Source organism: Salmo trutta, chromosome 15 (genome assembly GCF_901001165.1).
Source record: "Salmo trutta chromosome 15, fSalTru1.1, whole genome shotgun sequence".
Classification (NCBI taxonomy): domain Eukaryota; kingdom Metazoa; phylum Chordata; class Actinopteri; order Salmoniformes; family Salmonidae; genus Salmo; species Salmo trutta.
Window position 1 is genome coordinate 8,556,868 of NC_042971.1, and position 21,489 is coordinate 8,578,356.

General features: G+C 43.8%; 1 protein-coding gene across 7 annotated transcripts in view; it reads right to left on the reverse strand.

Moving 5' to 3' along the window:
* LOC115148422 (gametogenetin-binding protein 2) overlaps positions 1 to 21,489 on the reverse strand; it is a 47,293-nt gene extending 25,804 nt beyond the window's left edge. The window contains exons 1-9 of one of the 7 annotated variants that reach the window (XM_029690298.1): positions 21,311 to 21,489; positions 20,301 to 20,430; positions 19,600 to 19,680; positions 13,092 to 13,345; positions 7,572 to 7,670; positions 6,008 to 6,124; positions 5,606 to 5,719; positions 3,714 to 3,923; positions 905 to 1,079 (exon numbers count right to left, since the gene is read on the reverse strand). In XM_029690298.1, coding sequence (XP_029546158.1) covers positions 905 to 1,079; positions 3,714 to 3,923; positions 5,606 to 5,719; positions 6,008 to 6,124; positions 7,572 to 7,670; positions 13,092 to 13,345; positions 19,600 to 19,680; positions 20,301 to 20,393 — 1,143 coding nt within the window. In that variant the 5' untranslated portion in view covers positions 20,394 to 20,430; positions 21,311 to 21,489. Of the gene's footprint in view, positions 1 to 904; positions 1,080 to 3,713; positions 3,924 to 5,605; positions 5,720 to 6,007; positions 6,125 to 7,571; positions 7,671 to 13,091; positions 13,346 to 19,599; positions 19,681 to 20,300; positions 20,825 to 21,310 lie in introns of those variants that run through there. The other 6 variants (XM_029690300.1, XM_029690301.1, XM_029690302.1 and 3 more) reach the window with 6 other exon arrangements.

Here is a 21,489-nt window from a genome sequence, read left to right on the forward strand (position 1 = left end):
CTTTTCAGTGAAAGCATATTTTGCAATATTCTGAGTAGATAGCCCGGCCATCACAGGCTAGCTATTTTGACACCCACCAAGTGTGGTACTCGCCAAACTCCGATTTACTATTAGAAAAGTTTGATTACCTTTGCTGTTCTTCGTCAGAATGCACTCCCAGGACTTCTACTTCAATAACAAATGTTGGTTTGGTTCCAAATAATCCATAGTTCTATCCAAATAGCGGCGTTTTGTTTGTGCGTTCAAGACACTATCCGAAGGGGAAAGAAGGGTGACGCGTTTCGTGACAAAAATTCAAAATATTCCATTACCGTACTTCGAAGCATGTCAAACGCTGTTTAAAATCAATTTTTATGCCATTTTTCTCGTAAAAAAGCAATAATATTCCGACCGGGAGTCGTTGTTTTCGTTCAAAGAGAGAGAAAGTAAACATGGTGTCGGCTCGTGCACGCGCCTCCAGTCTCATTGTCCTCAGATCGACCATTATCCAAATGCGCTAATGTTTTTCAGCCAGGGCCTGCAAAGCCACCATTCAACGTTCTGGCGCCTTCTTCACGTTATGCCAGAGATCCCCTGTTTTGGTTAGAGATGATCAAGAAGGCCAAGAAATAGTCAGAGAGAGCGCTTCCTGTTTGGAATCTTCTCAGGTTTTGGCCTGCCAAATGAGTTCTGTTATATGTGTTTTCTATCCAAATCAAACAATTATATGCATATTCTAGTTACTGGGCAGGAGTAGTAACCAGATTAAATCGGGTACGTTTTTTATCCGGCCATGCAAATACTGCCCCATATCCCCAACAGGATAACAAACCTCAGCTTGTTTGTTGGTGTTCGTTTTCGTATGTTATTGGGTGGAAAAAATATATCATTTGATCATAAAAAAAACAAAAATAAATAGACAAACCTCAAAGCTTTTGCGTAGAGCGTCAATGCCAAGGTAGAAGAGCATCTGCCAGGTTTGCTCCTCTGCCCTCAGCTTCAGCCAGATTCTGTGCAGCCGGTTGTACAGGTGGATGCCCAGGCAGGTCAGCACTTCCTCTTGAGCAATGTCAATGGTCTTAGCGTGCCGTTCTCTACGCCTAAGAAGAGACGGCAGGAGTTTTGTTGTGAAAATTAGCATTTTACTTCTAAACTCCGCAAAAAAACAAACGTCCCTTTTCAGGACCCTGTCTTTCAAAGATAATTCGTAAAAATACAAATAACTTCACAGATCTTCATTGTAAAGGGTTTAAACACTGTTTCCCATGCTTGTTCAATGAACCATAAACAATTAATGAACATGCAGCTGTGGAACGGTCATTAAAACCACTCTGGGATAGGTTCTAGTTTCCTGAATTTCCGCCTAACTGACATGCCCAAAGTAAACTGCCTGTTACTCAGGCCCAGAAGCCAGGATATGCATATAACTGGTAGCATTCGATACAAAACACTTTGAAGTTCTAAAACTGTTAAAATAAATGTCTGAGACTAACAGAATTGATATGGCAGGCAAAAATCCAACCAGATTTTTTTGGTTTTTGAGCTCCCAGGCTCTTATAATGGGAACCTATTGTTTCCATGTAAATCCATCTCCCAGATTGCAATTCCTATGGCTTCCACAAGATGTCAGTCTTTATTCAAGGTTTCAGGCTTGTTTAAAAAAAAAAAAAAAAAGTATTTGGAGTTTTGGTGAGAAGAGCACCAGAACAAATCACAGTCTGTCGGTGCGTGAGGGAGAGGGCGTGCGCATACTAATTTTCCATTCCTATTGAGCATACTACTTTCCATATGAAATATTATAGCTCATTTACATTTGAGTACCTGAGGATTAAATAGAAACGTTGTTTGACTTATTTGGACGAAGCTTTTTGGACTCCTTTGTCTGCATGTTGAAAGAGTGGATTACTGAAATCGATGGCGCCAACTAAACTGACTTTTTGGGATATAAAGAAGTATTTTATCTAACAAAACGACCAGTCATGTTGTATCTGGAACCCTTGGGATTGCAAACAGAGGAAGACCTTCAAAAAAGTAAGTGATTTATTTAAAATCGCTATTTGTGATTTTATGAAGCCTGTGCTGGTTGAAAAATATGTTGATGTGGGGCGCCGTCCTCAGACAAATCACATGGTATGCTTTCACCGTAAAGCCTTTTTGAAATCAGACAACGCAGTTAGACTAACAAGAATTTAAGCTTTTAAATGATATAAGATACTTGTATGTTCATGAATGTTTAATATTACGATTATTTATTTGAACTGCGCTCCCTCCAATTTCACCGGATGTTGTCGGCTGGCGTCCCGCTAGCGGGATGCCTATCCCTATTAAGACACTAACAGCTTACAGACGGTAGGCAATTAGGGGTCACAGTTATGAAAACTTAGGAAACTAAAAGAGGCCTTTCTACTGACTCTGAAAAACACCAAAAGAAAGATACCCAGGGTCCCTGCTCATCTGCGTAAACATGCCTTAGGCATGCTGCAAGGAGGCAAACGGACAGCAGATGTGCCGTGAGACCCCTAAGACAGCGCTACAGGGAGACAGGACGGAGAGCTGATTGTCCTCGCAGTGGCAGACCACGTGTAACAACACCTGTACAGGATCGGTACATCCGAACATCACACCTGCGGGACAGGTACAGGATGGCAACAACTGCACGAGTCACACCAGGAACGCACAATCCCTCCATCAGTGCTCAGACTGTCCGCAATAGGCTGAGAGAGGCTGGACTGAGGGCTTGTAGGCCTGTTGTAAGGCAGGTCCTCACCAGACATCACAGGCAACAACGTTGCCTATGGGCACAAACCCACCATCGCTGGACCAGACAAGTGCTCTTCACTGACGAGTCGTGGTTTCGTCTCACCAGGGGTGATGGTCGGATTCACGTTTATCGTCGAAGGAATGAGCGTTACACTGAGGCCTGTACTCTGGAGCGGGATTGATTTGGAGGTGGAGGGTCCGTCATGGTCTGGGGCGGTGTGTCACAGCATCATCGGACTGAGCTTGTTGTCATTGCAGGAAATCTCAACGCTGTGCGTTTCAGGGAAGACATCCTCCTCCCTCATGTGGTACCCTTCTTGCAGGCTCATCCTGGCATGACCCTCCAGCATGACAATGCCAACAGCCATACTGCTCGTTCTGTGCGTGATTTCCTGCAAGACAGGAAAGTCAGTGTTCTGCCATGGCCAGTGAAGAACCCGGATCTCAATCCCATTGAGCACGTCTGGGGCCTGTTGGATCGGAGGGTGAGGGCCAGGGCCATTCCCCCCAGAAATGTCCGGGAACTTGCAGCTTCGTTGGTGGAAGAGTGGGGTAACATCTCACAGCAAGAACTGGCAAATCTGGTGCAGTCCATGAGGAGATGCACTGCAGTACTTAATACAGCTGGTGGCCACACCAGATACTGACTATTACTTTTGATTTTGACCCCCCCATCCCCCTTTGTTCAGGGACACATTCCATTTCTGTTAGTCACATGTCTGTGGAACTTGTTCAGTTTATGTCTCAGTTGTTGAATCTTATGTTCATACAAATATTTACACATGTTAAGTTTGCTGAAAATAAACGCAGATGACAGGGAGGACGTTTCTTTTTTTGCTGAGTTCATATGGTCTTTATCAAGCAAACAAAAGGTAATGGAAAAACTACAACTAAGCTAGTACATCAGAAGGATATGGGTATATTTTATCATACTTTACTACATGCTTATGAACATAAGGTAGCAGTTTACATACTCATAACCTCCGTTGAACTCGGGCTCGGCCCGGCCGAGGAGGTGTGCGATGAAGTTTGTCTCGCAGCAGACATGGACGTGGCGCTCGTGGGGGCAGCAGCGGATACCCTCGTACAAGGTAGCGCAGTAGCCCTTCTCTTTAGTGCAGTCCAGCTCCCCTACCAGGATGTTGTACGCTCTCAGTACCTTGTTCTTGCAGTCAGTACAGAACCTGAAAGGAAGAGAGAAGGGACAAAAGGAAAAACACTGTAGTAGTAAAATATACTGCTCAAAAAAATAAAGGGAACACTTAAACAACACAATGTAACTCCAAGTCAATCACACTGCTGTGAAATCAAACTGTCCACTTAGGAAGCAACACTGATTGACAATAAATTTCACATGCTGTTGTGCAAATGGAATAGACAACAGGTGGAAATTATAGGCAATAAGCAAGACACCCCCAATAAAGGAGTGGTTCTGCAGGTGGGGACCACAGACCACTTTTCAGTTCCTATGCTTCCTGGCTGATGTTTTGGTCACTTTTGAATGCTGGCGGTGCTTTCACTCTAGTGGTAGCATGAGACGGAGTCTACAACCCACACAAGTGGCTCAGGTAGTGCAGCTCATCCAGGATGGCACATCAATGCGAGCTGTGGCAAGAAGGTTTGCTGTGTCTGTCAGCGTAGTGTCCAGAGCATGGAGGCGCTACCAGGAGACAGGCCAGTACATCAGGAGACGTGGAGGAGGCCGTAGGAGGGCAACAACCCAGCAGCAGGACCGCTACCTCCGCCTTTGTGCAAGGAGCAGGAGGAGCACTGCCAGAGCCCTGCAAAATGACCTCCAGCAGGCCACAAATGTGCATGTGTCTGCTCAAACGGTCAGAAACAGACTCCCATGAGGGTGGTATGAGGGCCCGACATCCACAGGTGGGGGTTGTGCTTACAGCCCAACACCGTGCAGGACGTTTGGCATTTGCCAGAGAACACCAAGATTGGCAAATTCGCCACTGGCGCCCTGTGCTCTTCACAGATGAAAGCAGGTTCACACTGAGCACGTGACAGAGTCTGGAGACGCCGTGGAGAACGTTCTGCTGCCTGCAACATCCTCCAGCATGACCGGTTTGGCGGTGGGTCAGTCATGGTGTGGGGTGGCATTTCTTTGGGGGGCCGCATAGCCCTCCATGTGCTCGCCAGAGGTAGCCTGACTGCCATTAGGTACCGAGATGAGATCCTCAGACCACTTGTGAGACCATATGCTGGTGCGGTTGGCCCTGGGTTCCTCCTAATGCAAGACAATGCTAGACCTCATTTGGCTGGAGTGTGTCAGCAGTTCCTGCAAGAGGAAGGCATTGATGCTATGGACTGGCCCACCCGTTCCCCAGACCTGAATCCAATTGAGCACATCTGGGACATCATGTTTCGCTCCATCCACCAACGCCACGTTGCACCACAGACTGTCCAGCAGTTGGCGGATGCTTTAGTCCAGGTCTGGGAGGAGATCCCTCAGGAGACCATCCGCCACCTCATCAGGAGCATGCCCAGGTGTTGTAGGGAGGTCATACAGGCACGTGGAGGCCACACACACTACTGAGCCTCATTTTGACTTGTTTTAATGACATTACATCAAAGTTGGATCAGCCTGTAGTGTGGTTTTCCACTTTAATTTTGAGTGTGACTCCAAATCCAGACCTCCATGGGTTGATAAATTGGATTTCCATTGATTATTTTTGTGTGATTTTGTTGTCAGCACATTCAACTTTGTAAAGAAAAAAGTATTCAATAAGATTATTTATTTCATTCAGATCTATAATGTGTTGTTTAAGTGTTCCCTTTATTTTTTTGAGCAGTATATATTTTCACAGTCTAAGTTACATTAAGGTGCCATTACATAAGTAACATTACTCTAACTTACCTGTGTTTGCGCAAGTATGTTTCCAGGGTTTCCAGGAGGCAGGCACTGTCAATCAGAACGACCTCATCCCTGCACTCCTGAGACATGAGCTCCCACACATCCATCCAGCTTCCCCTGTGAGCAGCAAACCCCCATGGTTAACATCAATCAACACATTATTGTGAAGCTGACTTGATAGGTTTTTTAAAAAATAATGGTGACGAGCAAGACAGGCATGCCAACTTAACATTGGCAAGTATTCATTGGATAAATCCAAATTAAAAATGCGCTTAAACTCAAGAAAGTATTTTACTTTTGATCCTGAAAATGAACTCAACTACTTCAGACTGGCGCTAACTAGCTAGCATTCAGAAATGTCGCTTAAATTCTGAACAAACAAGCTGTGTTTGCTTTGCTGCATACCTGCTGGGGTACTGAAAAGGTCCAAAGTGAAAAGCGACGTTACATCTGCGGTCTCTCTTGGCTCCTCCATCTTTGTCTTTCTCTAAACCTAGCTCTTTGTCTACGCTCCCCTCTCCTCTAAAGATTCATAGAGAGGAGACACTTCAATACTGTACATCACAAAATACTCTCACTACAGCTTCAAATGGCCTAGTCTGACCAATAGGTGGACATACAGCTTACATTTAAATTTACCAGAACTGAGAGAACAGGCTTCACAACTTATTCCTCTAGAATTGTATCGTCCTAAAACAATATTGCAATTAAGTCCAATACAGCAGTTACAGTGCATTCGGAAAGTATTCAGACCCCTTCACTTTCTTTGCTAATGTATATAAAAACGGAAATCTCACATTTACACAAGTATTCAGACCCTTTACTGAGTACTTTGTTGAAGCACCTTTGGTAGCGATTACAGCCTCGAGTCTTCTTGGGTTCAAGTCCGGCCACTCAAGGACATTCAGAGACTTGTCCCGAAGCCAATCCTGCGTTGTCTTGGCTGTGTGCTTAGGGTCGTTGTCCTGTTGGAAGGTGAACCTTCACCCTCAGTCTGAGCTCTTTGGAGCAGGTTGTCATCAAGTATCTATGTAACTGACTCAGTTCATCTTTGCCTCGATCCTGACTAGGTTCCCAGTCCCTCCCGCTGAAAAACATCCCCACAGCATGATGCTGCCACCACCATGCTTCACCGTAGAGATGGTGCCAGGTTTCCTCCAGACGTGACGCATGGCATTCAGGCCAAAGAGTTCAATCTTGGTTTCGTCAGACCAGCAAATCTTGTTTTTCATGGTCAGAGTCCTTTAGGTGTCTTTTGGCAAACTCCAAGCGGGCTGTCATGTGCCTTTTACTGAGGAGTGGCTTCCGTCTAGCCACTCAACCATAAAGTTCTTGGTCACCTCCCTGACCAAGGCCCTTGTCCCTTGATTGCTCAGTTTGGCCGGGCGGCCAGCTCTAGGAAGAGTCTTGGTGGTTGCATATTTCTTCATTCTTAAATAGAAGGCCACTGTGTCCTTGGGGACCTTCCATGCTGTAGAAATGTTTTGTTACCCTTCCCCAGATCTGTGCCTCAACACAGTCCTGTCTTGGAGCTCTACAGACAATTCCTTCGACCCCATTGCTTGGTTTTTGCTCTGACATGCACTGTCAACTGTGGGACCTTATATAGACAAGTGTGTGCCTTTCCAAATCATGTCCAATCAATTGAAGTTACCACAGGTGGACTCCAATCAAGTTGCAGAAACATCTTAAGGATGATCAATGGAAACAGGATGCATCAAAGCTCAGAGCAAAGGGTCTGAATACTTACCTTATTTACGCATGTTCTTTTTTTATAAATTTGCAAAAATGTAAAAAAAAAAAATCTGTTTTCGCATCATTGTGTGTAGATTGATGAGGATTTTTATTTATTTAATCCATTTTAGAATAAGGCTGTAACCTAACAAAATGTGAAAAAAATGAAGGGGTCTGAATACTTTCGAAATGCACTGTAGATAGATGATAAATAGCGCCAGTTAATGTGACTCACCCCAGTGGCTTAGGTTTGTGTGTGTCTAAGGAGTGCAACTGGCAGCGTTTATTATTTTTGCTTTTTGGAATGGCATCGATCATGTCATTCAACTTTGACCTACAAAAAAATAAAAATAACATTTACATCTGGCACATTTACTAATACTGTAGTAGTTGTAAGAATATTTTGAACATAACTACACAACGCAGAGGACTAAAAGTCAATAGAGTACTAATGATGAATGGAAAGTGGTTTCTGTAATAGGGGATTAATGATCAATGGGTTAGAGACAGGGGAGGAATTTGTCTATACATTGAGCCAGAAATAGGATACTTGTTATTTGGCCATTGGTCCAGTTTTAATTCAAGGAATTCTAATTGGTCAACCACATGCTAGGGTTGGGTTATAAAACTACATCCTGTCCCTTTGTTCCGTGGAGAGTATCACTGAGGACAAGGGAGAATGAACATCTACCTCTCAGCATAACGTCTATGATTTGTCCTCTGAATAAACCTATTCTTCCCCCCCTGATTTGCTTTGGGGTCTGTGTTATTGAAGAGTAACATCAACTGCTAACACTTGGTGCCGTGACCCGGATGGATTGGTCGTGACCAACAAGAAAAAAAAAAAATAACTCAACTATGTGTTGATCCAGGGAAAAGAAATAGGGCTGAGCGCAACCCACGGGATTCAAATCTTAATCTCCTGATTGACTGCTAACATATTGCTGGGTGAGTCTAGACCGATATCATTTAAAAAGTACAAAAATCTGGCAAAAATTAGTGCATGCAATGAGTGATTCCTATCTGTTATGTATAAGGTTAGAGTCCTTTGTTTGCTCTGTTACAGGTTTGTTAAATCTCTATTATAGGGGTTCAAGTCCATTTTGTGAAACCTTGTTGCATAGGAGTTGCTAATTTTTACACGTGTGGGTAATGTAAGCCTTGTAAGCCTTCAACAAGCTTTTGAAGTTTACAGGTTTTATGGATAAGAGACAATTTGTGTTCTATAGAAAGGAGGTTTGAGCACTCAAGGTTTATTTTTAAAAAAAATTTTGGGGGGGGTTAAATAAATATAGATATATTATACAACGTTTGAAGTTAATGGCATTACATTAAGTGAGAAAACCACTCTGGAAAAGGGCGGAACGGCTCCTCCGGATGTGAGCATGATAAAGATTTTAAATTCACTGTCTAGTGATATGAAGAATCATTTCAAAGCAGAGAAGTGTAGGCAAGAGATAAATACATATTCTGTCATTTTTGACAAAGATGGAATCTGTCTGATGTACAAAAAGCTTGGAGGAAAAAAAGAGAATGTCTAACTCGTTGACAAAAACAAAATGGTCTTTATCTGTATTAACAGAAGTAAGGAAGAGGGATGAGAAATTCTGTCTTGATAACCGTGATAGGACATTGCCGAGAGATAAAGATAGTTGGAGAGCTCTTAGTGAACAGAAAAACCTTTAAAAGGAGAAATTCAACAATTACAGGTAAGGGTTGTAAAAACATACTTGGCCCCAACATGTGGACCCTTTGTTCCCTCCATCTATCCTCACACTGAGTTGCGCAAGGCAGATAAGGTTTCAACCATCTGGTCAGCACTGCCTGGCTTTGAGTCAACAGATACTGACAGCGGTTACGAACGATGTCTTAGGCCAACCAGAACACAGGCTGCAAAAAGGTAGTAAAGACAGACCTCCAGTGACAGTAATCACATAAATCAGCATCTCCAAAACAGTTGGATGAATGGTCAAAAACTTTGAAACATCCACAAGACATGGGTATGAAGACAGGGGACCATTTGAAGCGTTGTAAGAAACTCAACAATCAACATCCTTATGATGGGTTACAGTTACTAGCCTTTGCTTTGAACAACCGTCAACATGGAGTACTTAAAAAAAAGGTTTATAGAGCTGTGGGTGGTGAAGAGCAATATGTGGCCGATGGATGGAGAGCCATACATGTTTTCCTTAAGGGCCTGACCAATGCAACCACCAACTGGGGAGGAGAGAACCAAATGTGTTCAAAAACCAAAAATAACCATTTGTTGAATATGAAGAAAGGTTTAGAGCAGAAGTAGTTAGACAGTGGGTTACCCGACATGGAAGAAGCACTCAATTCTTCCAAAAATGGGGCAAATCCCTCAGCAGCTAATGAAATCCAAACATGACAATTTGCAAAAAACTTTTGTTTCTACAACTACGGACTGGGAGAGAAAACTATGGCGACATCGTCGACAGGCTGTCACGACTGGACAGAACACCAACCAACATAATAAACTGGCTGTCAGAAGAGAAACCTGGTGTGTCATTATTGCGGGATTTCTGGTCACTGGCAACAAGACTGTCGGAAAAGAAAACGTGTTCTTATGAGCAATGGCCAGGGAAAGCAGGGTCCGTCTCAGGGAAACAGGAGTACAACAGCCCCAACAACACAATGCTGATGCAGAAATGTAAGAAGCTCTCTCCGGCTCAGCAGCAGTTTGCTGGACGCTTTGGAGGGAAACTAATAGAACCTGTGGAACAGTCGTTAAGACACTAACAGCTTACAGACGGTAGGCAATTAAGGTCACAGTTATGAAAACTTGGGACACTAAAGAGGCCTTTCCACTGACTCTGAAAAACACTAAAAGAAAGATGCCCAGGGTCCCTGCTCATCTGGGTGGACATACCTTAGGCATGCTGCAAGGAGGCATGAGGACTGCAGATGTGGCCAGGGCTATAAATTGCAATGGTCGTACTGTGAGATGCCTAAGACAGCACTACTGGGAGACAGGACAGACAGCTGAACGTCCTCGCAGTGGCAGACCACGTGTAACAACACCTGCACAGGATTGGTACATCCGAACATCACACCTGCGGGACAGGATGGCAACAACTGCCCGAGTTATACCAGGAATGCACAATCCCTCCATCAGTGCTCAGACTGTCCGCAATAGGCTGAGAGAGGCTGGACTGAGGGCTTGTAGGCCTGTTGTAAGGCAGGTCCTCACCAGCAACAACGTCGCCTAGCGTCGCTGGACCAGACAGGACTGGCAAAAAGTGCTCTTCACTGACGAGTCGCAGGTTGTGTCTCACCGGGGTGATGGTCGGATTCACGTTTATCGTTGAAGGAATGAGCGTTACACTGAGGCATGTACTCTGGAGCAGGATCGATTTGGAGGTGGAGGGTCCGTCATGGTCTGGGGCAGTGTGTCACAGCATCATCGGACTGAGCTTGTTGTCATTGCAGGCAATCTCAACACTGTGCGTTACAGGGAAGACATCCTCCTCCCTCATGTGGTACCCTTCCTGCAGGTTCATACTGACATGACCCTCCAGCCTGACAATGCCACCAGCCATACTGCTCATTCTGTGCGTGATTTCCTGCAAGACAGGAATGTCAGTGTTCTGCCATGGCCAGCAAAGAGGCCGGATCTCAATTCCATTGAGCACGTCTGGGAGCTGTTGGATCGGAGGGTGAGGGCTAGGGCCATTCCCCCCAGAAATGTCCGGGAACTTGCAGGTGCCCTGGTGAAATAGTGGCGGTAGATGTGACAGCAAGAGCTGGCAAATCTGGTGCAGTCCATGAGGAGATGCACTGCTGTACTTAATGCAGCTGGTGGCCACACCAGTCACTGACTGTTACTTTTGATTTTAACCCCCCCTTTGTTCAGGGACACATTATTCCATTTCTGTTAGTCACACGTCTGTGGAACGTGTTCAGTTTATGTCTGTTGTTGAATCTTATGTTCATACAAATATTTACACGTTACGTTTGCTGAAAATAAACGCAGTTGACAGTGAGAAGACGTTGCTTTTTTTGCTGAGTTTATATGTCCAGATATGAAACAGACAACCATTATCAATTTATATTGGTCCAATGAAGATTGATGCAGGGGTGTGGATCGGCTCATTTGAACAACCTATTTTAGGCCTTGATGTTATTATGCAATTTGACCCTACACTGAACATTTCTGAAGGGAAGGTGACGGGGCAGGGCTCTACAGTTCAGAACCGTCCTATTTGGACTACAAATAAACATGTGTGGAACTTTGGATATGGAACCAGTGTGGTTGACAGGTGTTGGCCCACCTTGCACACAACAATATCCCATTAGCAAGAAAACTATGGATGCTACTAAAGTAGTGAATGTAGATTCTACTCTTGACAATGAATCGAGCTGCACAGGTCACAACTGCTCATTGGAACAAATGGTAGACGGTGTTGGAGGCTCCTAACATCATACAACGTGGCACACCATGTAATCCAGCTACTCTGATGCTTCCTCCAGATATTACATTACTTGAACACGACTGTTGTGAGTTGGTTTTGGATCAGCTCTCTGATGGGTTTATTAAGAGTCATCCATTGGAAAACCTTGAGTTTATCTTATACACAGATGGTTCAAGCATTGTGGAGGGGGGTGTGAGGAAGGCAGGCTGGGCAGTTACAACAATGGACAATGTGATAGTGACAGGCACATTACCTGCAGGAACATGAGCACAGGTGGTGGAATTGGTGGCTTTGACAGAAGCATGCAAACAGGCTGAAGGAAAACTAATATCTACACAGACTCAAGGTATGCTTTTGGCGTTTTCCATATTTTTACAAAATCATGGGTAAGAGGATTCATGACATCACTGGGAGCTCCTGTGAAGAATGGACCACAGGTGATGGCTCTACTGAATGCTCTCCAGTTACCGGTAAAATTTACAATTTTGAAAATGAAAGCACATGGAAAACTACAGGTAGAGCATGGTGTTTGCAATGCATGGTGTTTGCAATGCCAGGGTTGTGGGTTCGATTCCCACGGGGAGCCATGTATGAAATGTATGCATTCACTACTGTAAGTCGCTCTGGATAAGAGCGTCTGCTAAATGACCTAAATGTAAATGTAAATGTAGCCAAGGCCTATGTAGTTAGATCTTTTTTTTTAACCAAAGTCAAATTGATTCTATGATGTTATAATTGAATCATGAATGCATACATTCAAAAATAAAATAAAAAATGTAATGATATTGAACTCAAAAGATCTGGATCAAGTGTCATTCCGTAACTTTGGCTAATATGCCTTCTTTTTTTCCCCCTTGGTATCATTTTGGTATGTAGTTTCGTGATGGTATAAAATATCGTGACGGTATAAAGTATCGTGACGCTAAACCTGGTATCAAACAAAAAAATTCTGCTATCGTGACAAAACTAACTAATAGCTTACCATAAAAACATAAGTGGTCAGATTTGATCAGTACTTATATAAGTTAAACAAAAAAAACCTTCCAACACACAAATACAGCTGATTCTTACTGGGACTCGAGAAATGGTAAGTAATATTTTTGCTCTCAATCAAGGGGACAGTTTACCGATTCTTTCTAAGGCAAATTGGCCAATAAAGTACAGATAAAAGATGGACCACAGCAATAGTATGAGTACGTCTTATGACAGGTCAATAAAGTATTAATAAAAAGTTAAGATACACAAGATTCAGTCTGTGACATGTCAAAAGTATGAATAAAGAGATAAGACTACAAGAGTCTCATGCGACAGGTCTCACCCACCCATGGACGTAGAAGAGGGTGTAGAGCTTCTTTGCGCTGACCACGCAGGCCTTGGTGACAGAGAGCACGCCGATGGGCTTCACAGTGAGGGGCTCCAGAGCCGGGTTCCCAGACTCCACCAGCTGGGAGAAGAGGCGCTCCACACTCCGCCTGCAGCCCACGCACGGCACCAGCTGGGACAGGGCGCTGAACATCACCCTGGACGACACAATCATGGCGTTGTTCAGGTCCTGCTGCTTCAGCATGCTGTGATGCTGAGGGGGGGGGGGTAGAGGCAGGCAGGCGCACACACAACTTGACTTAGTACAGTGTGTCGCAAAGTGTTGAAGAAATAAAGGCAACATCCTTGAGAAAAGTATGACAACCAGTCTTAAGGTCAATATCATCAAGCCATGTTTGAAAGGCACACATTAGGGATGCAAATTTGGGTCAATTTTGCTGCTGACTAACCGACCGTCATTAACATGTCAAACGTTTAAGCGGTTATAATCCAACCCCAGAAATAAAAATCATGAAACTCCTGTCAATTCAGTGAAAGCCTATGTTCGATCAGTGGGTAAAATAACTAACCTTCTCTAAGTGTTCAATCTGAAATCAGGAAATCGTGTAGGAACGCATCATAGCTACATGGTTCTCGTCACTGGGCCTCGACATACATTTTGAAGCGGAGCCATTTGCTTGTGCACTGCTACACAGTACAGTCATATCTGACTAAGATCCTAACATGGTGTCAGAAGTGCTTCAAACTCATCAAGTATAAGGAGAGATATTTTACAGAAAATAATGTTCCTTGAGTTTAGAGTGATGAAAAGTAGCTAACTGCTCTCATGAAAAAGGGGTAAAAAGGTTTCAAAATGTTTATCCAAAATGTTGATCCTTCACTCCAAGGTAGGTGATATGACAAGATGGTGCCGAAAAACATGGCTGACGTTTAACATTCTCCCAACCAATTGTGCTATTTTTTTTGTGTAACTTTTTTTTAACTTATTGTGTACATAATGTTGCTGCTTCCGTCTCTTATGACCGAAAATAACTTCTGGACATCAGAAAAGCGATTACTCACCGCGGACTGGAAGAAATGTTTTCCTGTAACAAGTCCGACGAGAAGGATATCCTGCTTTCACTGGAACAGGCCCAGATCCACGCCTTTTGCGTGAAGAAAGGCGCCAGAAAAGAGGACGCAGATCGGGCATTCTTCTGAGAATCCGGAGGCGAATGAATAAACTCCCACTACCTTCCATTCTTCTCGCTAACGTGCAATCATTGGAAAATAAAATGGATGACCTACAATTCAGATTAACCTTCCAACGGGACATTTAAAACTGTTACATCTTATGTTTCACCGAGACGTGGCTGAACGAAGATACGGACAATATAGAGCTAGCGGGATTTTCCATGCACCGGCAGAACAGAGACACTACCTCTGGTAAGACGAGGTGTGGGGATATGCGTCTTTGTCAATAACAGCTAGTGCGCGATGTCTAATATTAAAGAAGTGTCGAGGTATTGCTCGCCTGAGGAAGAGTACCTTATGATAAGCTGTAGACCACATTATCTACCAAAAGAGTTCCCATCTGTATTATTCATAGCCGTCTATTTACCACCACAAAAAGAAGCTGGCACGCTCTCAACCAACTCTATAAGGCCATAAACAAAGAAGAAAATGCTCACCCAGAAGCGGCGCTCCTAGTGGCAGGGAACTTTAATGCAGGCAAACTTAACTCAGTTTTCCCAAATTTACACCAGCATGTCACATGTGCAACCAGGGGAAAAAGAATCCGAAACCATCGTTACACCATACACAGAGATGCATACAAAGCTCTCCCCCGCCCTCCATTTGGCAAATCTGACCATTATTCTATCCTCCTGATTCCTGCTTACAAGCAAAAACTAAAGCAGGAAGTACCAGTGTCTCACTCAATATGGAAGTGGTCAGATGACACAGATGCTACACTACAGGACTGTTTTGCTAGGACAGACTGGAATATGTTCCGAGATTCATCCAATGACACTGAGGAATACACCACCTCAGTCATCGGCTTCATCAGTAAGTGCATCGATGACGTCGTCCCCACAATAACTGTACGCAAATATCCCAACCAGAAGCCATGGATTAAAGGCAACCGCATCAAGGCAATCCGCATCAAGCTAAAGGCTAGAGCTGCCGCTTTCAAGGAGCGGGAGACTAATCCGGACGCTTATAAGAAATCCCGCTATGCCCTCAGATGAACCATCAAACAAGCAAAGTGTCAATACAGGATTAAGATTGAATCCTACTACACCGACTCTGACACTCGTCAGATGTGGCAAGGCTTGAAAACTATTATGGACTACGAAGGAAAACCCAGACGCGAGCTGCCCAGTGACACGAGTCTACAAGACGAGCTAAATACCTTTTATGCTCGCTTCGAGGCAAGCAACACTGAAGCATGCACAAGAGCACCAGCTGTTCTGGATGACTGTGATAACGCTCTTGGTAGCCGATGTGAACAAAACCTTTAAACAGGTCAACATTCACAAAGACGCTGGGCCAGACGGATTACCAGGACGTGTACTCAAAGCATGCGCGGACCAACTGGCAAGTGTCTTCACTGACATTTTCAACCTCTCCCTGACCGAGTCTATAATACCTACATGTTTCAAGCAGACCACCATAGTCCCTGTTCCCAAGGAAGCAAAGGTTACCTGCCTAAATGATTACCGCCCCGTGGCGCTCACATTGGTAGACATGAAGTGCTTTGAAAGGCTGGGCATGGCTCACAACAGCATCCTCCCGGACACCCTAGACCCACTCCAATTCGCATACCGCCCCAATAGATCCACAGAAGACGCAATCTCAATAGCACTCCACACTGCCCTTTCTCACCTGGACAAAAGGAACACCTATGTGAGAATGCTGTTCATTGACTACAGCTCAGCGTTCAACACCATAGTGCCCACGAAGCTCATCACTAAGCTAAGGCCTCTGGGACAAAACACCTCCCTCTGCAACTGGATCCTGGACTACCTGACGGGCCGCCCCCAGGTGGCAAGAGTAGGCAACAACACGTCTGCCACACTGATCCTTAACACTGGGGCCCCTCAGGGGTGTGTACTTAGTCCCCGCATGTATTCCCTGTTCACCCACGACTGCGTGGCCAAACACGACTCCAACACCATCCTAAAGTTTGCTGACGACACAACAGTGGTCACCGACAATGATGAGATGGCCTATAGGAGGAGGTCAGAGAACTGGCTGTGTGGTGCCAGGACAACAACCTCTCCCTCAATAATGTGAGCAAGACAAAGGAGCTGATCGTGGACTACAGGAAAAGGCAGGCCGAACATTAACATCGACAGGGCTGTAGTAGAGCGGGTCGAGAGTTTCAAGTTCTTTGGTGTCCACATCACCAACGAACTATCATGGTCCAAACACACCAAGACAGTCATGAAGAGGGCACGACAAAACCTTTTCCCCCTCAGGAGACTGAAAAGATTTAGCATGGGTTCCCAGATCCTCATAAAGTTCTACAGCTGCACCATTGAGAGCATTGTGAGCGGTTGCATCACCGCCTGGTATGGCAACAGCTCGGCATCTGAGAGTAAGGCGCTACAGTACAAACGGCCCAGTACATCACTGGGGCCAAGCTTCCTGCCATCCAGGACCTATATAATAGGCGGTGTCAGACGAAAGCCCATAAAATTGTCACAGACTCCAGTCACCCAAGTTATAGACTGTTTTCTCTGCTACCGCACGACAAGCGGTACTGGAGTGCCAAGTCTAGGACCAAAAGGCTCCTCAACAGCTTCTACCCCCCAAGCCATTAGACTGCTGAACAATTCATAAAATCGCCACCGGACAATTTACATTGAACCCCCCTCCCTTTTGTACACTGCTGCTACTCTGTTTGCTACCTATGCATAGTCACTATGCCCCCACCTACATGTACATATTACCTCAACTAGCATGTACCCCCGCACACTGACTCGGTACCGGTGCCCCTCTTTATTGTTATTCTTAGTGTTCATTTTTATTATTACTTTTTATTTTAGTCTACTTGGTGAATACTTTCTTCTTGAACTGCACTGTTGGTTAAGGGCTTGTAAGTAAGCATTTCACAGTAAAGTCTACACTTGTATTCGACGCATGTGATGAATAAAGTTTGATTTGATATTGCGGTGGGTAAATACATTTGACTGGTTATGCTTATCAACCTATAGGCCCATTTGCATAATTTAGAGGAATTAAATTGGCGTGTGTACAGTATCTGCTAAATGACTTAAATGTAAATGTAAATATTCATTATGCATCTTATTTATCACACGCGTACAGCATACTGATACAGAGCCTTTGTGTGGAAAATTTGTTAGAGATCGCAAGAGCTGCTGCTAGAGCAGCATTTTGGGGCACTTTCAAGACAACTGGGAACTCAGGAATTTCTCCTAACGAGGTCAAATCATGACGTCAGAGATCTTCCAATCGGAAAATATGAGCTCTAGAAAGAGGCCTAAATTCCCGAGTTGGAATTCTGCGTTGGATGACAGTTCAAAATTATTTTTCCCAGTTGGAGCTCATTTTGTCCCAGTTCTGCACTGAAGTCGATGATTTCCGAGTTCGCAGCTGTTTTGAACGCAGCATCAAACAGCAAATGAAGGCAGGCTTCATCAGCGCATCACACACCACTTTGCAATGAGCTGGAGCCAGTAATCACTTTGAAAACATACTTTATTGTTTTAAACATGAAAGTTTTAATACATATTATTAGGCATGTCTTTGTGTCAAAGTAGCCTATTAGATCTCCTCTTTCTAAATTTCTAACTGATATCGTCATCTGTCACATGAAACCGCTCACATATGCAGTGCCCTTTTGACAATGGAGTTTTTCACTAACTGCATTATGGAACGAACATTTGCACGCAGACTACTGCCTTGTGCGCTTATAATGTAAATAAATAATAGTGCAACATTTAAGATAAATGTTGCATCAGACTCCTTGCTTTTAAACATTTTTTTTTTTACGTAGCCTAGGCCTACTGGTTGTATGAATTTGGAATCGATCGTCCCACAACTGTCCCAGAGTCTGTTTGGAATAGGATATTTCTTTTGACAAGCTGACCAATAGAATAAGTAGCCTAAACTTTGACTATAGCAGATTGACATAGGCTAGTGATTTTGCTGTTTGTTACTCAACTTGCTGGCTGAGGAAAAGTAAAATGTGGACAGTTATTCAAACATGTTCAAAGTGCACATCAGAAATCGTTAAGGACCACACATCATTGCATCCTCAACTTGCATGTTCTGTTAATATGAATGACCATATTCAAAATGTGATTTGTCATTCTGAGCACCGTGGGTGGATGCCCTAATTAGGTTACGCACCCAATGCATACGGGTCCGGTAAATGTTGATGGTCAAATGTCCGGGTCCACATGTTCCTAACGGAAACCCTGCTTTAGACGTTAATATTAGTTATCCTACATTATATTTGTCAAACATGATGGAGTTCAGCATATATCTATATAATTGAAAGTATCATTAAAGTTCAGCTACATTCTCCTATCAGCATCAGTCTGAGCATTTTTTTTTTTTTTTGATTACCATTATTTCATTCCAAGTCACCATCTCATCTCTATAGAGCTCCTGCATATGCGGTCTAACAAAAATCACTATTTTGTAGTTTTTCCAAAGTAAATAAGGCATACCTTTAATGACTGCTCAATTCCAACTATCAATCACTTAGATCATGTATTTTCAGATAGAGATACATCGCAAAGCAAAAGCTAGATACCCTCACAATCGTGCATTCTTCTGCCTCTTCCGTAGCAGGCATAAAAGAAACACAGACCGGGTAAGTAGATGCGCAATGGATTATGGTCATTCTAGTTAATAACCACGTTTTAAGCACTAAACTATGTAGAATATTGGCCTTTTGGAAACTCCCTAGTACATCACACAGTTCAGGCTGGACCTGATTTATCTCTAGAGAAACTGTATCAATGAGCGCATTGAGTGCACAGAAGAAGAAACAACGAACAAAATGGAATTCAAATAATTTAACTGACATATGTCAATTAGTTGTTTAAAAAACAAAAAAAATTACATTTTGGTTAATAAGATGCATGACGACTAACGAAACACTGCAATTTAATTCCACCTAATTATGCAAAAAAAATGTTTAACCTTTATTTAACTACGGAAGTCAGTTAATTAAGAAAAAAAAATTCTTATTTCCAATGACGGCCTACCCCAAACACTAACTCGGATGACTCTGGGCCAATTGTGCGCAGCCCTATGGGACTCCCAATCACGGCCGGTTGTGATACAGCCTGGAATCGAACCAGGGTCTGTAGTGACGCCTCTAGCACTGAGATGTAGTGCCTTAGACCGCAGCGCCACTCTGGAGATAAATTAAATTAGGAATGACCAGTCTAATGTTTTTTCAGTGGCTAACGGTTAATGGGTAACGTCCCTAATAGACACAAATCTTCTTCCTTCCTCATGACTAGGATGTTGACAGTACTCACTCACCTCAACAAACTGCTTCATCTCAGAGCTGTTGATCTGGTGACTGTCAAGGTTCATGACATTGTCAGTAAACTCCATCACCATCTGTAATAACAAGAGGACATATATTGAAAGTGTCATCAGCACAAGTATTCCACAGCACAACTGGGAAATTCTACACTATGTAAAGTAGAGGAAGTAAAGCTGTTCCAGCATTAAATAAATCTCTTCCAACATTAACCTGTCCATACAGTGTCTGCATCGCCAACATAGGTCCAAGCCCAGTATCTAATATGCTACCACTGCTCAAATTATAACCATTTAGGCTAGCCACCCAGCAACCACATCCAGTTTGCAGTCATGATTAGCTTGCCGGTTAGTTAACTGGTCAGTTAGGCCAGCCTAACAGCTCAGAAATGTAATGGAAAAATGCATTGGTTAACCTACATCAAGGTGTCATTGGAAATACGTGACAGCTAGAACATCCCTAGCTAGCTAGAACATCCCTAGCTAGCTAGAAAACCGGTTGGTGGATCCGGCTAGCTAACGTTAGCTTGCTGGCGCTAGTTGTTGGAGAGGCCTAGCTAGTCCTCTCGGTCTCTCGCTCGCAACCGTGTTTCATGGTCGACATAGGTAGCTAGCTAGGTTCAGAAGAGTGCCTGATTGTAAAAGCCTTCAAACAACTTGAGCACCATATGGGAGACGGAAACACTGCACTTTCTTACTGTGAGAGTGTCATCGATGTACAGGGGAATCTGTCTTGCGAGGAAAGGGATGTCCTCTTCCCCGTCCCTGCAAACCGCAACCAAACGCGCCATGTCTTACAGCTCCTGTCGCGGTGGTATCACGTATTGCCTGTATACAGTGGGGACAGATTGAGCAAATCCAACAGTCAGTTTCACCAATAGCTAGGGCTAACGTACACACTGCGCGTCATTTCAAGTTCTATGCCTTGTCATAACACGCAGTGAATTATAATTTGGGGGAAATACATTGTAATGTACTGTGATATGAAATGATCCCAACAATTTTAAACGCTTCTGTGGTTGATAAATGCCATTGTAGCAAGTCAATGATCTATTAGTCATGGATAACTGGCTGGCTCTCTGGCTGGCTGCTGCGCGTTGGACTTCGGGCTAGAAGGTCGAGGGTTCGAGACCTGCTCCCTGCTGTTTTATTACATTGGTGTCAGATGTGATCGGACCTTGCATCCACAACAGTGCGTGTGCTTGCCCGGTGAGCGCGTTCCTATAAAACGTAGAGTCGCAAGCTAGCGCGAGGACGCGCTCTTTGAAAGGAGGGAGTAGTGTAACGACCCTGGGTTTAAAAGCGCGGATATCGACTCTGCCGCTCGAGCATGCTTTTGCGGCACAGTCGATAGTTAGCTAACTGAAGTATGTTTTAAACTGAGTAGCAATCGTTATGAAATACAAAAACTACAATCATAACGTGTTAGATTACGGCACACTTTACTGTGGTTAACTTGCTTATTTGGTTAACTAGCAGCTACCTCCACTGGCACCAGGGTCTGAAGAAATTCGAATCAAATTGAAGCGTCAGAAAGAAACATTAATTTAGCTAGCTAACGTTAATTCTTCGCCGGAACAGTAGCCATGTCGTCCAATCTGTAAATTACTGATCTTTTTTCATGTTCTTGACAACTGAAACTTCTTTCCGAATTTACAAATGTATAATTACATTATTTTGTAAACACAAGCAATCGTACATTACTTACCAGGCTTTTGAAAGTTGCCTTTTTTATACAAAAACAAACAAGCGCGTAATAGGCGGAGGAATCTTCATGTGTAACCTTTGCCCACAAGACGTAGCAACAAAAATAAATTCCAGTTGTACGCTCGAGATGGTAAGAACAGATAGAACAATGATACAGATATTTCACCGAATGTATAAATG